General features: G+C 38.7%; 2 protein-coding genes across 2 annotated transcripts; both read right to left on the bottom strand.

Annotated features, from left to right (window-relative positions):
• Positions 1-2,603: 2,603 nt before the first annotated feature.
• On the bottom strand, positions 2,604-6,520 carry LOC139945434 (uncharacterized). Its single transcript, XM_071942782.1, has 2 exons — positions 6,404-6,520; positions 2,604-4,568 (listed from the first exon to the last, which is right to left on the bottom strand). Exon 2 carries the CDS (start codon positions 4,539-4,541, stop codon positions 2,604-2,606), a length of 1,938 nt encoding a protein of 645 aa, XP_071798883.1. The 5' UTR covers positions 4,542-4,568; positions 6,404-6,520.
• A 1,200-nt stretch (positions 6,521-7,720) lies between these two features.
• Positions 7,721-12,645, bottom strand: LOC139945126 (uncharacterized). Its single transcript, XM_071942399.1, has 2 exons — positions 12,516-12,645; positions 7,721-11,822 (listed from the first exon to the last, which is right to left on the bottom strand). Exon 2 carries the CDS (start codon positions 11,793-11,795, stop codon positions 9,864-9,866), a length of 1,932 nt encoding a protein of 643 aa, XP_071798500.1. The 5' UTR covers positions 11,796-11,822; positions 12,516-12,645; the 3' UTR covers positions 7,721-9,863.
• Between the last annotated feature and the right edge of the window lie 1,379 nt (positions 12,646-14,024).

The raw sequence follows: 14,024 nt of genomic DNA, 5'->3' as shown, positions 1-14,024 counted from the left end.
ATGCAGTTAACAACATTTTCAATAACGTCATTAGACAAGCACAAATTATTTGCAACACCGACGAACGATTTTGTTTAACTTTAATTCCATAATAGCACACCAAGTATGAGTTTACAATAGCCTACAAATTTTAGCTGACACTAGGTTGCATTATTACTAAAAACTTAACATTATTTTGCTCTCATGTCTTAAGAAGCGTCTTGTCTGTAGGTGACGCCCTAGCATTTCGGCTGTTTCCCAAGGCATTAGTAATAACAATGACATATATTTTTCGGAATATAAAATGATATGATATCAAAGATTGATATCAACTGTTACTTTCAATCGTTAAATAAAGTTAGTTATCAGGTAAATATGATTCTGTAAAATGCACTGTACACTATTGGTAATTACTCAAAATAAGTATTAGCATACAAACTTTAACTTGGTAATGAGCAACGGGGAGCTGTTGAAAGTATAAAACATTGTGAAAAAGGACTCCCTCAGAAGTAACGTAGTTTTTGAGAAAGAGGTAATTTTCCACGAATTTGATTTCGAGGCCTCAGAATTAGATGTTGAGGTACCGAAATCAAGTATCTGTAAACACATAACTTATTTTTCTTCCATTATTATCTTGCAACTTCAATGGAGTTCAAATTTTCACAGGTTTGTTATTTTATGCGTATGCTGAGATACACCAAGTGAGAAGACAGGTCTTTGACAATTATCAAAGGTGTCCACTGTTTTTTAATTAAAACGTGACATGATTATATAGGTTTTCTCGGCGAATTTCGGAAAAAGAGCAGCCAATTTAACCGTCAAGCTATTCTATTTCGCACGAAATCGAATGCTACTGAAAAGGGTCATTCGATTTCGTTTTATTAATAGTCAAATGTAATGTTGCGTCATTCGATTTAACAAAATAATCATTCAATTTAACAATTGATCAAAGCAGCATTCAAATTCGCAGTCGCTTCTTGAGGCGTGTGTGTCTCGAAAAAGAATGACGATACACTAAATTGAACATAGTGCTAAAGGAATTTGACTCGACTCAAAACGAAATTGAATGGCCGAATTCTGAATTTGAAACGCAGTAACAACTAGAGATGCAAAACAGCTTTGATTCGAACGCATGAAAATGAAATTGGCTGCTCATTTGCCGAATTTGACCGAGAAAACCTATAGTAAAAAAATAAAAATAAAACCTAATCGAATGAATCAATATTTATGAGTAAATAGTTTGTTAAGTTTTATAATGGTTTATCTACCATTTATCAAATCGACGAAACAAATATGGAGGGTTTTGTCGTGCCCCTTATATCTTAACACTGCCCTCTGTTGATTGAAACACCTCTCAATAGGAAGTGGCATGGTCCAACTTATAGGATATCCTGGCATATGAGCTGACCGGTGTGCACGGTGTGGTTAAACGAACTGGACACTAATGGTAATTGCTCAAAATATTTGTTAGCAAAAAAACGTACTTGGTAACGAGCATTGGTGTTGATGAGAAACAAAGACCCCAAAACATTTTTTTTAGAAACAGCTCCCTCTATAAGTAAGGTAGTGTTTGGGGTAATTTTTCATCCAAAATAATAAAAGGATCAGACCTGAAGCCTTTTATGAGGCATCTGACAGCACATGTAGTTTGTGCAACAACAGTGGTTTTTCTTCCATTGTTTTCTTGCAACTTCGATGACCAGTTGAGGCAACATTTCCACAGATTTGTTATTTTATGCATATGTTGGGATACATCAAGTTAGAAGACTGGTCTTTGACAATTACCAGAGGTGTTCAGTGCCTTTAAAGTCACCTGGAAGTGGTATTTTTTTCAAAATAAAGCTTTTGTCACTAATATATGTGTTTTGATGAGTGGAATGTGAATAAACAGTTAACTAAGGTTTTGAAAAATCAGTTCCTATGTTATTTACAAATTTAAGAGTAGACCCCGACCCGAGAGGGCGCTGTTCGTGACGTAAATCGAGGCAGACTTTGCCTGCTTTTTTTTCTCTTTTTTTTTCCGGCAATGCCGACCAGGTGTATTGCTGCTGAATGCAGAAAAACACTTTTTGAAATGTACCAACTCATGACTTGGACGTACATGTACTTTGCACGTGTGTTTACTATACGCATTGCAGGCAAAGTGTGCCTGGAGTGACGTCACAAAAGGGGTAGGCGGAGTCAGCCCCCAAACAACTTTATATATTTTTTAAACATATAAATCGTGACAAACAATTACTAAAAAAATTGTTTTATTGTTCGTAAGCATATACTCTTATGTTTTAAAGAAAAAAAATTCTATTTCCAGGTGACTTTAAGACAATGGACCGTCTAACGAGCTCACAGAATTCGCAGCATCGAAACAACTTAAAAAAGGAGCGATTTTACATCTCCACCTCCTTCAATTTGGTTAACCAGCTCAGCGAACATAAATTCACGATATACGCGAAAGTTTATCATTTTGACTTTTGAACAGATTGGTACTTTTTTTCTACAATAAAGTTTGCGTGGATTTGTCCGAGTGATAGAAGTATCACATTCTAAAGGATGGTTTAACATTGTTAACTTCGAAAGTTGCAAATTAGCTAAATTATCAATTTTTCCGACCGGGACGGCATTCACACTCACACGCGATGCAAAATCTTGACCGAGGTGTGATCAGCCACGATGAGGTCACCGGTAGGAGTAAACGTCATGCCTAGAGGGTTGTACAAGCCTCGAGCTACACAGCCAATGTGATCACCTGATGCATCGTAATGATGTATCTCACAGGTTCGCAATGTACCGCAGACGTAATTGAAAGACGCATAGATGTCTCCAGCATCGTCGCAGCACACACCAAGAGGTTTTGCCGGCTTGCCGTCAATGGAGGTGCTGATATTGAACACCTCGTTTCCCGTAAAATCCAGACAAACTAGTTTCCTCTTGTCGAAGTTTCGAAAGATAAGTCGCTCCTTGCTGCTGACAGAAAGACGACAGATATTACTAACGTCACCATGATGTATTGTAGAAATGTTGGATCCATCCATATTTTGGAGAGATATTACCTTTCTCTTCCGGTCAACCACTGCAATCCGATCTTTCTTATCCACTGCGATTCCACGGAGACTCCCTGACTGCCCCTCGACTTCATTCTGTGAGGGTCTGAACTGACGAACATATCGCAGTTCTTTATCATAAACCTTCACAGCATGTCCATCAGTAGCCAGAATCAGGTCATCGGAGGTCACGGCAATCCGATAAGGTTTTTTTAGTTGACCATCCTCTGTTTCACTTTGAACACCAGTACATTTGTAACAACCCTTTGATGTAAATGTGGATATTAGATCCCTCCCTATATCAGTAACGACAATGTCACCATTGCTTAAACAAGCAATGTCCTGTACATAACTAAACTCCCCCTTACCTTCCCCTTCTTCACCAAACTCTGTCTTCACCTCCCACTTCTCTTCCTCTAGTATTTCACCGATATCCGCATCAGTGACGACATCATGACCTTTGAACCCTATGAATGACTTGCTATGCTGCAACGCTTGAAACTGGAGCTCTTTGTGGAATGTTAAGTTGTGCATGACTTTTGGCTTGAGGTCCAGCAGCTCAAAGTCATCAGCTTGTTGCATCAAGTCATTGACTGACGCTACGATCCGCTCTGCACGGCTCATCTTATCGTGATTGCTTCTCAGTTTGCTTTCGAATTCCTCACCTCTTCCTTGACCGATTAGAGTGACTCTTTCTTGAAGGAGGCGAGATGCATTTCTTATTTTAGCGATTTCCTCTTCCTCCTTAGCCACAATATCTCGAAGAGCCTGATCGACCATGAGTTGCAATCTACAACGTGAGTGTTTGATAGAGTTATCCACTTTTTGAAATTGCTTGCGACATTCATCAAACTTCATCAATGCCTCTTCAACAGCTTGACGGTAAGATGTAATGGAATCATTGATTTCAGAGAGAACATGGTTTTGTGCTCGGTGATCGTACGCCACACATTTGAGACACACAAGTAAGTCACACGTGTCGCAATAAAAACACAGCTCCTGGTCAGTGTGTTTCCGGCACTTTGTTGATTCCAGTTTGTCCTTGTTCTCGGGTCGCTGATTTGACGAGCCGACAGTATTAACGATTTGATGATGCCTGTTCATTTTTAATTTCGCGTGGTTTTCCAGACATATATCGCACAAATTCGCATCACAGTCAACACACCGTAAGACGGCTTCAAGACCTTCGTCGCATCCTTCGCAAGTCGAGACAGGGGGGTTAATGTCATCTGCCGGACCTTCAAGATTGATGACGTCATCAATAAGTGAGCTCAAGAAAAAGCAGTTAAAAAGAGCCGAAACTCCCTTATCTGGGATTGAAGTTTTCTCTCTACACACTGGGCAAATTATAAAATCCTTATTTTGATCCTGTTTGTCTGCAAGATCATGAAGACATTTTAAGCAGAAATTGTGCTGACAATCAAGGATTTTCGGATCGGTAAATCGAGTCAGGCAGATTGGGCATTCGATGTGTATATGTCTAATCTTGCAAGTGGTCTCAGTGGGTGGTGCAGCTTCGGCCATCTTGGTGAGAACGCACAATCCTGTAACCTGAAGTAAAACGAATCTCATTCCCATTAGTAACTACAACCAGTGAGTGAAATAATTAATGGATATTGTAAGACACTAGGTGGCAGCAGACTCACATGGGAAACTCGTTTGCACTCGAAAAAAGGTGCGCATGCGCAGAATTTTGTAAACAATCGACTGATTACTAAGGAATTTGTGCCAGTTGTTTGACAGACGAACAACAGGTTTCTTGACTTCAATTTTCATATTTCGAAGTTGCCTTCAAAATATTACAATTATTATGCTATTTTTCTTTATTAAAAGAAATAACAAAATAAGAAATTGTTTAACCTCTTTAAATATTTTAACCAGTTTTTTTTTAATTACATCTGAAAAAAGAAACCATTTATGGATGGAGTAGTGTTACTTTTCTGTGTTAATACCCACGGCAACATGTGCGTTATTTTTGCTCACAAATAACTGGATTTTATGCATGTTTAAATTGTAAACTTATTGCAATTCTGTTTGAATTTTGACCTTTATCAAACTAACCAGTTGATCTTAGTCAGATCTTGTTTTGTGTATTGCAACATACAACTTGGGTTAGTGTGCAAGAATGCAGCATGCCACGCCCCAGATGAGTCATGGTTTGTTAGGTCTTCTTTTGTTAGTAAGCTACTTCCATTCACTAGCTGAGCCTTTAGTGTTCTTTCTTATACATGTGCATTGTGTTTACCCGGGTCTAAGAAAGTTTGAAGAGCCTCTGACCTCTTTTAATTCCCAATGCTTTGTGATTTATATTAGTGCTATTGAATGCATTATCAGCTGACTTCAGTTTTGGTATTAAATCATTGTGCTCAGTTTCACATTGAGGACTTGTGACTCGGGAACCGGAGTGGCTAAATTCAGTGTCAGTGTTTTTATGGCTGGGTTTTCTGATCCCATGTGGTGACACATGCTTGCCTCTACTTGGTGATGATGTGTAGTGTAGCCAAGCCTTGTTTCTGTAAGTTTACATTTGTATTTCTTATACCCCGAGTCCGTTTCAGTTCCATTTTGTAGTGCCTTATTCACATTTTTGTAGTATAGGGCCCTTGGTTTCGACAGTGTTTTTCTTTGTACATGCGGGAGGGTAACATTTTGGGGTTTAATTCTGGGGAAAGTTGTTGTTGTGTGTTACAGCCTTCTTTATTAGGCCCTCCAAATTCAACAGCCGATTCGGCCTACTTTTAACCCAAATTTAATGATTAAAACATTGCTGCATGTACAGGAGACACATTGGGCGGAATTTGGGGTTCCTTTCCTGTTTATTCTGTAAGGTTCAATGGTTTGGTCATAATAGCGACATTCATTGACATTAAGTCCATACTGCCTCCCGTTTTTATGTGAATTGAGATTTGAAGGTTGTTTTGTTCGTTGAATTAAAAGTCGCTAAGAAATTACAGTGACGACAACTGGAAACTTTTGAATCGATTGCTAGTCCAAAGATTATTGACTTAATTGTTCATTTTTCTTTTGGTAATGGTTTGGCCATTTCTTTAATCCCTAGACTGGCGGATCTCCTAGGGGGCGGGGGGGGGGGGTCGTTACAATATACTGTCAATAATAACTGAATTTCCTGAAGGCAACCAATATAAATTCCAGAACATCGACAATTTTTGGTTCCCGTAGCTTTCGTACAACTTGTCAGATGAGGTTTAATCACAAGGTTTCATTGTCTATTCATAAACAAAACACTAGCCTACAGCTTGCGTGAACCAAAATGATAATTTTCACAATGTCCAAGGCACAGTGTCGGTTATAACAATAATTTGTCTTAACGTTCATTGGGAAAAACATAGGCCTACATAGACCTTAGTAAAAGTGCAGTGACGTACCTGAATCTGTAGACGTTACTATCTTTACTCACGACGTACAGTTGAATCTAATGGCCGTCAACATTAACGGATTATTGACGATAAACAACGTAAACATTTATCAAAAACGGTGCAGGTAATAATAATATTGCACTCAACCATTGCGATAGTGCGCGCTGTATGGTGGTTTCCAGATGTCATGAAACATTGATGTGTTCAGTGCTTGAGATATTGACCCCCAACAAAACACCATAACTTGGAAATTGGGAACTGATGCAAATGAAAAGCCATTAAATGTGCGTTGGTACTAGTCGGAACATTGTACATAGTCTACAACGTATGTACACCCAACGTCACCAATACATGACCCTGTTGACATTCCCCCATTGATAAAAGGATATTTTTGTATCAACATTGTTAATATGCAAATAAAGCCGGCAATGTGAACCACTTGACTGATATGACAAACACGCTGTATTTGATTTTAGTCGGTTCGTGTTATCCCGTTATTGTAACCCGCTCTCGCTGTGTGTGCAGTATCAGATCAGTACGAGTGTTTTGCTGCGATGAGCGGTATGCGTATTACTCTGTCGGCCTGACTCCTCCGCATGCGGGAAGCGAAAGTGGTACAAGTGCCGATGACCTGTGCAATGTAGTTGTACGAGCGTCGTGTATGTTAGTCGTGCGCTGTGATCATACACACACGTCCAGATTGTTTCAGGAATATTTCGGCAAAATGAAAACTGGGGTTGTATGTAGGGCACTGTTTAAAGCGTAAGGGGTGGCCTATCTATGCCTATAAAAGTTTTCATCTTTAAAATATGTATGCGTTCAATCCGTTTCTTTTGTTTATGTTTTAAAATAGGACATATATATTTGTTGTTTCCGATGAAGACATGTCCGCAAAGCCAAAGCTCCCATCGTACATTTAAAAATAATCGGACCATGTTGCTCTCTCTGCCTCAAAATACAAGAAATACAAGATGGCTTCCAGTGTTTTCTTTTTGTCGTGCTTACATGTAGCAAGGAGGAGCAGTTGCTTGTTATTTCATACAGCCCTTCAACTGTTTACACGGGTCCATTATTTAATAGTAAATAGGGATGCTTTTCAATCTGTGAACATTTCATTTCAAAAAGTGATTAAGTTTGTGAAAATCGGCAGTAGTTATGTCCATGTAAGGAAAACGAGTAACGATTCGGAGACCCGGTTTTAGGGTGTGTGTGTGTGTGTGGCGGGGGGTAACAGTTATTATAACCGTTTAAAATAAAATGTTTGTCAAAATGCATTTTATCCATGTTGATGTACTTCTTAGGAATTTTTTAATGCCATCAGTTTTTAGAGTCATTACTAAACGTATACTTCATCTACCTTTCAACTACCAAACACAATTAATATGTATATTAAACCAAACAATAATACAATTGCTTTCATCATTAATTGAGAAATTTGGGTTGAATAATAAATCTATGATGTGACAGCCAAGAAACTTGCGGTGACCAGCCAAAATAATAAGTCACAAGAAAAAGCTGTGACTGCCCCCGGGCATGTTTGGTTCAGGGGAAGGTTTTAGGCAACAGTTTAGGGTTAAAGTTAATAAAAAAAAAAAATTTTAAGAAGTGAAATGTGAAAACAGCTTTGGGGAATTAATGCAGTTTACCGTTTATTACTAATCATTTCTGTAATTTTAATTTACATCATGCTATATAATTTTACGGTTAAATTCAATGAAAAAAATCCAATAACTAAATACCAACCACAAAAACAGAGTATGCAGTTTTCTATATGATGTTATATGTATATTTTTTTAAGTTATTGAATAAAACCATACAAATAGAACCCGGAGAATGCTGAATGCTGTGTCGTCTGTGGACGCGGCACATCGCAGCGCGTGAACACGCGTTTATGGCAAAATGATCATCACGTGACATGTTCAAAGACCGTTTAATGTGTTTTTATTGGTCAATGTTCATAACGTCTACTGCTGGAAAAAAAGCAAATGCGCATCAATAAAATATGTTTACAACGAAGTAATTAATAAATTAGCGTTCTCCGGGTATTCTTGTAGTGTACACAAAGAATTTTAATTACTAATTGATTTTACAAGCTCCAGATATTAAAATAGAGTTACCAGAGTTTACGATACCCTTAAAGCCATTGGACCCTTTCGGTATAGAAAAAAAAAAAAGTTCACAGATTTACAAATAATTTACAGGGTGTACAGAAGAATGGTGAAAGACTTCTCTTGAAATGTTATTTGCATGAAATGCTTGACTTTTTGAGAAAACATCAAAACATTATCAATTCTCGATATTCTCGATATCGAGAATTACGAATTTATTATAAACACGTGTCATGACACGGCAAGACGTGCGGAAACAAGGGTGAGGTTTCCCGTTATTTTCTCCTGACTCCGATGACCGATTGAGCCTAAATTTCCACAGGTTTGTTATTTTATATATAAGTTGTGGTACACGAAGTGTGGGCCTTGGACAATACTGTTTACCGAAAGTGTCTAATGGCTTTAACAGGTTTTCCGATCAGAAGGTATGAACATTATGTTACATAATTTTTTTAATTGGAATATACAAACAACATGACCAGCAGCAGTAGCTGAAGGGGGTCACTTTACAATGGTAAAAAAAAAAACAGTCTAAAAGATTTAAATAATCACATTTTCAAAAGGCAACAACAAGAAAAACTTTTTTACAAAACCCTTCATAAAAGCTTACAACATCAGACCAATTGTGGAATGAAAGATTGCAAAACTCACTGATGCAATTTTAAAATGTAAGAACATGTAGTAAATACGAACAATAACTAGACACGTACGAGGGACATGTAGTAAAATAACTATTACAACAAGTTGGTAAGTTGTGGAGGGGTAGATTTCCCGTATCTCTCTGTTTTGCATTGAATTGAGTTTAAACCAGACTTTGAAGATGGAAGCAACTGTCGGGGGTGTGACAGTCCGATTTCAAAAGATTAGTACAAACAATAGTAAATCAGTGTCTATAGGTGGCGCCCTGTTCCGCTGCAATGCATAGATAAAGGACGTCAAGGCACATGATGAGGCGACCGGTGTGTATGATGTGGTGAGGACAATGGCAATACTTAAATTATAACTTGTAGTCTCAAAAGCTCGTTTTCCAGAGCTTAGAGTTTGTTTTCAACAATTTTAGTCTGGTTGTGATGTACCTCATTGTTGGTTTAATTTGACATTCCGGTGTTTCGGCCCAGCAAGATTAATCCATAAGTGGTTCGATTTAAACACAAATTAAATCGAATATTTTGTGATTTAGAGAAGTGATTGTTACGGCCAAAATAAGAAACTGTAGTTTGTGGTTTTCTCAAAATGCCATACATTCTCGAGTATGACCGAGTTTTTCATTTAATTATTATTAGCTACTTTTACTAACATTTTCTAAACTGTACGAAATTGCCTTGCAAATGTGTCGTTTTCGATCATGGCGTCATTGAAACTCACACGCAGTGCAATATCTTGACCGAGTGAAAACTAGCTATGATTAGGTCACCTGCGGGAGTAAACGTCATGGATAAAGCAAACACGCCACGAGCTACACGGCCGATGTGCTCACCTGATGCATCGTAATGATGTATCTCACAGGCTCCCAATGTACCGTAATGAAGAGACACGTAGATGTCTCCAGCATCGTCGCAGCACACACCGACAGGTTTTACAGGTTTGCCGCCAATAGTGGTGCTGATATTGAACACCTCGTTGCCCATAAAATCCAGACAAACTAGTTTCATCTTGTGGTAGTTTGTGAAGATCAGTCGCTCCTTGCTGCTTACAGACAGCCTGCATGGATTGCTTATATCGGCATGATGTGTAGTATTAATGATAGATCCATCCATATTATGGACAGATATAACCTTTCTCATACAGTCAGCCACTGCAATCTGACCTTTCGTATTCACTGCGATTCCACTGAGTAGACTCTCCGACTGCCCATCGACTTGATTCTGTGAGGGTCTGAACTGACGAATGTATCCCAGTTCTCTATCATAAATCTTTACATCCTTTTCGTCAGTAACCAAAAGCAGATCATCAGAGGTCACGGCAACACCGTAAGGGTGTTTTAGTTTACCATCCATTGTTCCGCTCTGAACACCTGTGGATTTGTAACATCCCTTTAATGTAAATGTGCTTAATAGCTTTCTCTCTATATCAGTAACAACCAAGTATCCAGTGTTAAAACAAGCAACGTCCATTGCAGCCTTGAATTCTCCCCTACCTTCCCCTTTTCTACCAAACTCTGTCTTCACCTCCCACTTCTCTTCTTCTAGTATTTCACCGATATCCGCATCAGTTACGACATCATGACCTTTGAACCCGATAAATGACTTGCTACGCTGCATTGATCGAAACTGGAGCCCTTTGAGGAAGGTCAAGTTGTGCATAACCTTTGGCTTGAGGTCCAGCAGCTCAAAGTCATCAGCATGTTGCATCAAGTCGTTGACTGAAGCTAAGATCTGCTCTCCACGGCTCATCTTATCGCAATTGCTGCTCCGTATGTTGACAAATTTCTCACCTCTTTCTTGACCGATTTGAGTGACTCTTTTTTGTAGGAGGCGAGATGCATTTCTTATTTTAGCGATTTCCTCTTTCTCCTTAGCCGCAATATCTCGAAGAGCCCGGTCGACCATGAGCTGTAATCTACGCTGCGAGTGTTTAACAGAGTCATCCACTTTTTGAAACTGCTTGCGACATTCATCAAATTTTATCAATTCCGCTTCGACAGCTTGACGAAAAGATAGAATGGAATCTTTGATTTCAGAGAGATTGTGTTTCGACGATCGGTGATCATACACCACACAAGCATGGCACGCAAGTAAGTCGCAAGTTTCGCAGTAAAAACGCAGTTCCTGGTCAGTGTGTTTCCGGCACTTTGGAGATTTGTCCTTTTCCGTGTCTTTGTGTCGCTTTTTTGACGACCCGACAGCATTAATGATTTGATGATGCCTGTGACTTTTTAATTTCGCGTGGTGTTCCAGACATGCAGTGCAAAAATTCACATCACAGTCAACACACCGTGAAACGGCTTCAAGACTTTCGTCGCATCCTTGGCAAGTTATGATAGGAGGGCTGGTGTCTACTTTTAGACCTTCAAGATTTATGACGTCATCAATAAGTGAGTTCAAGAAAAAGCAATTTAGAAGAGCCGACACTCCCTTGTCTGGGATTAAAGTTTTCTTTCTACAGACGGGACATATAATAATTTCCGTTTTCGGATCCTGTTTGTCAACAAGATCATGAAGACATGTTAAGCAGAAGCTGTGCTGACAGTCCAACATTTTTGGATCGGTGAACCGACTCAGGCAGATTGGACATTCGATGTGTATATGTCTAATCTTGCAAGTGGTCTCAGTGGGTGGTGCAGCTTCAGCCATCTTGATGAGAAGGGGCAATCCTGTAACCTGAAGTAAAACAAATGTCATTTCGGTTAATTTAAACAATCAATGGCTGCGTTTGATTATGACGTAGAAGCTATTCTATTCTCTTTATAGCAACTCTTTCGATCAACGCACAGCTCTGACCGGATAAACATTAGTTGCACTAAAAAAAAAATATATATATAGATATGGTCTTACCACCCAAAATACCGCTAAAAAGGACTGGTGTCATTTCATGCCAAAATGAACATACTTATAGGTTAAAAACTATTCTCAGTGCTTTTCCCCTACAGTTGTTTTAACAAAACGTTTAACTAAGGGTAATCACACAAACAATTTTTTTCTGTAAACCATGTGCATTTTAGCTTTTGCCTGTGATACAAGATCTTTATAATTGCCCGATTTCTAAATCGATGGCTTTAGAACCAATATGTTAACTCATTTTAATGTGAGTTCTGTATTTTGCATTTTTGCATTTTTAGCTGATTTTTACCGTGGTAATGATTTTTTCAAAACTGTAAACCATGTGCGATTCAGACTTTGCCTGCAATGCAAGATCGAGTCAGCATAAACTTGTCAGATCGGGTTTCATAAACGGATTGGTACTTTTCATAAACAAAGTACTGATTTGTGTGAGCCATCGTGCTCATGTTTTAGAGTGTCCGATCTGTGTCGGTTATTGGACAACATGAACTCCAAATGAAAGTTAAGTCCTACCTGAAGCTGTTGTTCCTTTGACTTCACTCTCTGCGTAGAGTTGATCCCTTTTGCTGAACTTCGGGAAGAGGCTAATGGCCGGCAGAAACTGGATCCTGAAAGAAACAACCCAAATAATATAGTGAACTTAATCGAATGGCAGTACGGTACATGTATCTGCTTTACTAACACCCACGCGCAAAGGTAGTTTCTCACAACTGGAAAAACCCACAAGTATTTATAGCGTTCAATGGTGCATGGATTGGTACTACATTATAATGTAGCCTATTACAGCAACCATTTTTTATAGAATCCAGCTATATACCTTTCTTTTGTTGATAACTAAACAAACCGTCTTGGTTGGTATGGCCGGCCGAATCTTAGTAAAACACTCAATCGTAAAAACATATGTTTAAGCAAAATTCAACATTTTCTGCAAGTTTTCAACAATAAGTAAAATACCTCTTTAATAAGTTGTTATGTATTAAACAAATTCAACAAATTTTGCTACATTGTTACCAAATTTGCACCTATGGCTTTCAATAGTTTTCCTGTCTGGGTTGGCAAAAACTCGGGCTGTGACGTTGCTAAAGAAAGGTCTCTACGATGATCTACACAATTCGCATATGTGTTTAAGGAACTTGATGATTTCAGTCATTTACCTGGTGACCCCAACATAAACAATAACACAAAAATTATGCAAATACAACCTGTTTTTGTTTGGTAGATGCATGATACTTTGTACCTTACGACAGTAGTTCGTCTGCGTACCCACATCACAACGTCATCAAGTAGGCCCTGACCTTCACATTCCCTTAAAGACACTGGACACTTTCAGTAGTTGTCAATAGTTGTGAAAGACCAGTCTTCTCACTTGTGTCTCAACATGTGCATAAAATAATAAACCTGTGAAAATTTGAGCTCAATTGGTGGTCGAAGTTGCGAGATAATAATGGTAGAAAAACACCACTGTCACATCAAGTTGTGTGCTTTCAGATGCTTAATTTCGAGACCTCAAATTCTAAATCTGAGGTCTCGAAATAAAATTTCTGTCTCGAAAGCTATGTTACTTCAGAGGGAGCCGTTTCTCACAATATTTTATACTATCGACATCTCCCATTACTCGATACCAAGTAATGTTTTATGCTAATAATTATTTTGAGTATTTACCAATGGTGTCCACACTGCCTTTAAGGAAAAAGAGGCGTTTTGGTAACAGCATAATTATTGTTATGCAAACAAAGCCAACAATGTGAACCACTTGGCTGCTTATAAATATGACACAAACAGTCCTGCTGTAATTGCTGTTTACGGTGTTCATGTAGCTGTAACCGCTGTGAAATGTGCCGTACAGTCCTGCCATTGGGATTCGTTACCTGCCTTGTTAACTTTTGAAAGAATTTTTATTCGAAAACGGAGGGTCCGTTTTACTGTTGCTTCCATCACAAAAGCACCAATGTACCACAGCACTGTGGAATGTAGATCTAACTTAGCAAACATCCCTCGTCGAAAAAACCGGGACTCGAAAAG

Source organism: Asterias amurensis, chromosome 12, assembly GCF_032118995.1.
Source record: "Asterias amurensis chromosome 12, ASM3211899v1".
In the NCBI taxonomy this organism is placed as follows: Eukaryota; Metazoa; Echinodermata; class Asteroidea; order Forcipulatida; family Asteriidae; genus Asterias; species Asterias amurensis.
Note: the sequence above shows the minus strand (reverse complement) of the source record. Positions and strands in the feature narration are given on the sequence as shown.

Bases quoted from the DNA above. Each gene is read 5' to 3' on its own strand.
- LOC139945434 (XM_071942782.1), bottom strand. From the start codon at position 4,541: ATGGCCGAAGCTGCACCACCCACTGAGACCACTTGCAAGATTAGACAT.
- LOC139945126 (XM_071942399.1), bottom strand. From the start codon at position 11,795: ATGGCTGAAGCTGCACCACCCACTGAGACCACTTGCAAGATTAGACAT.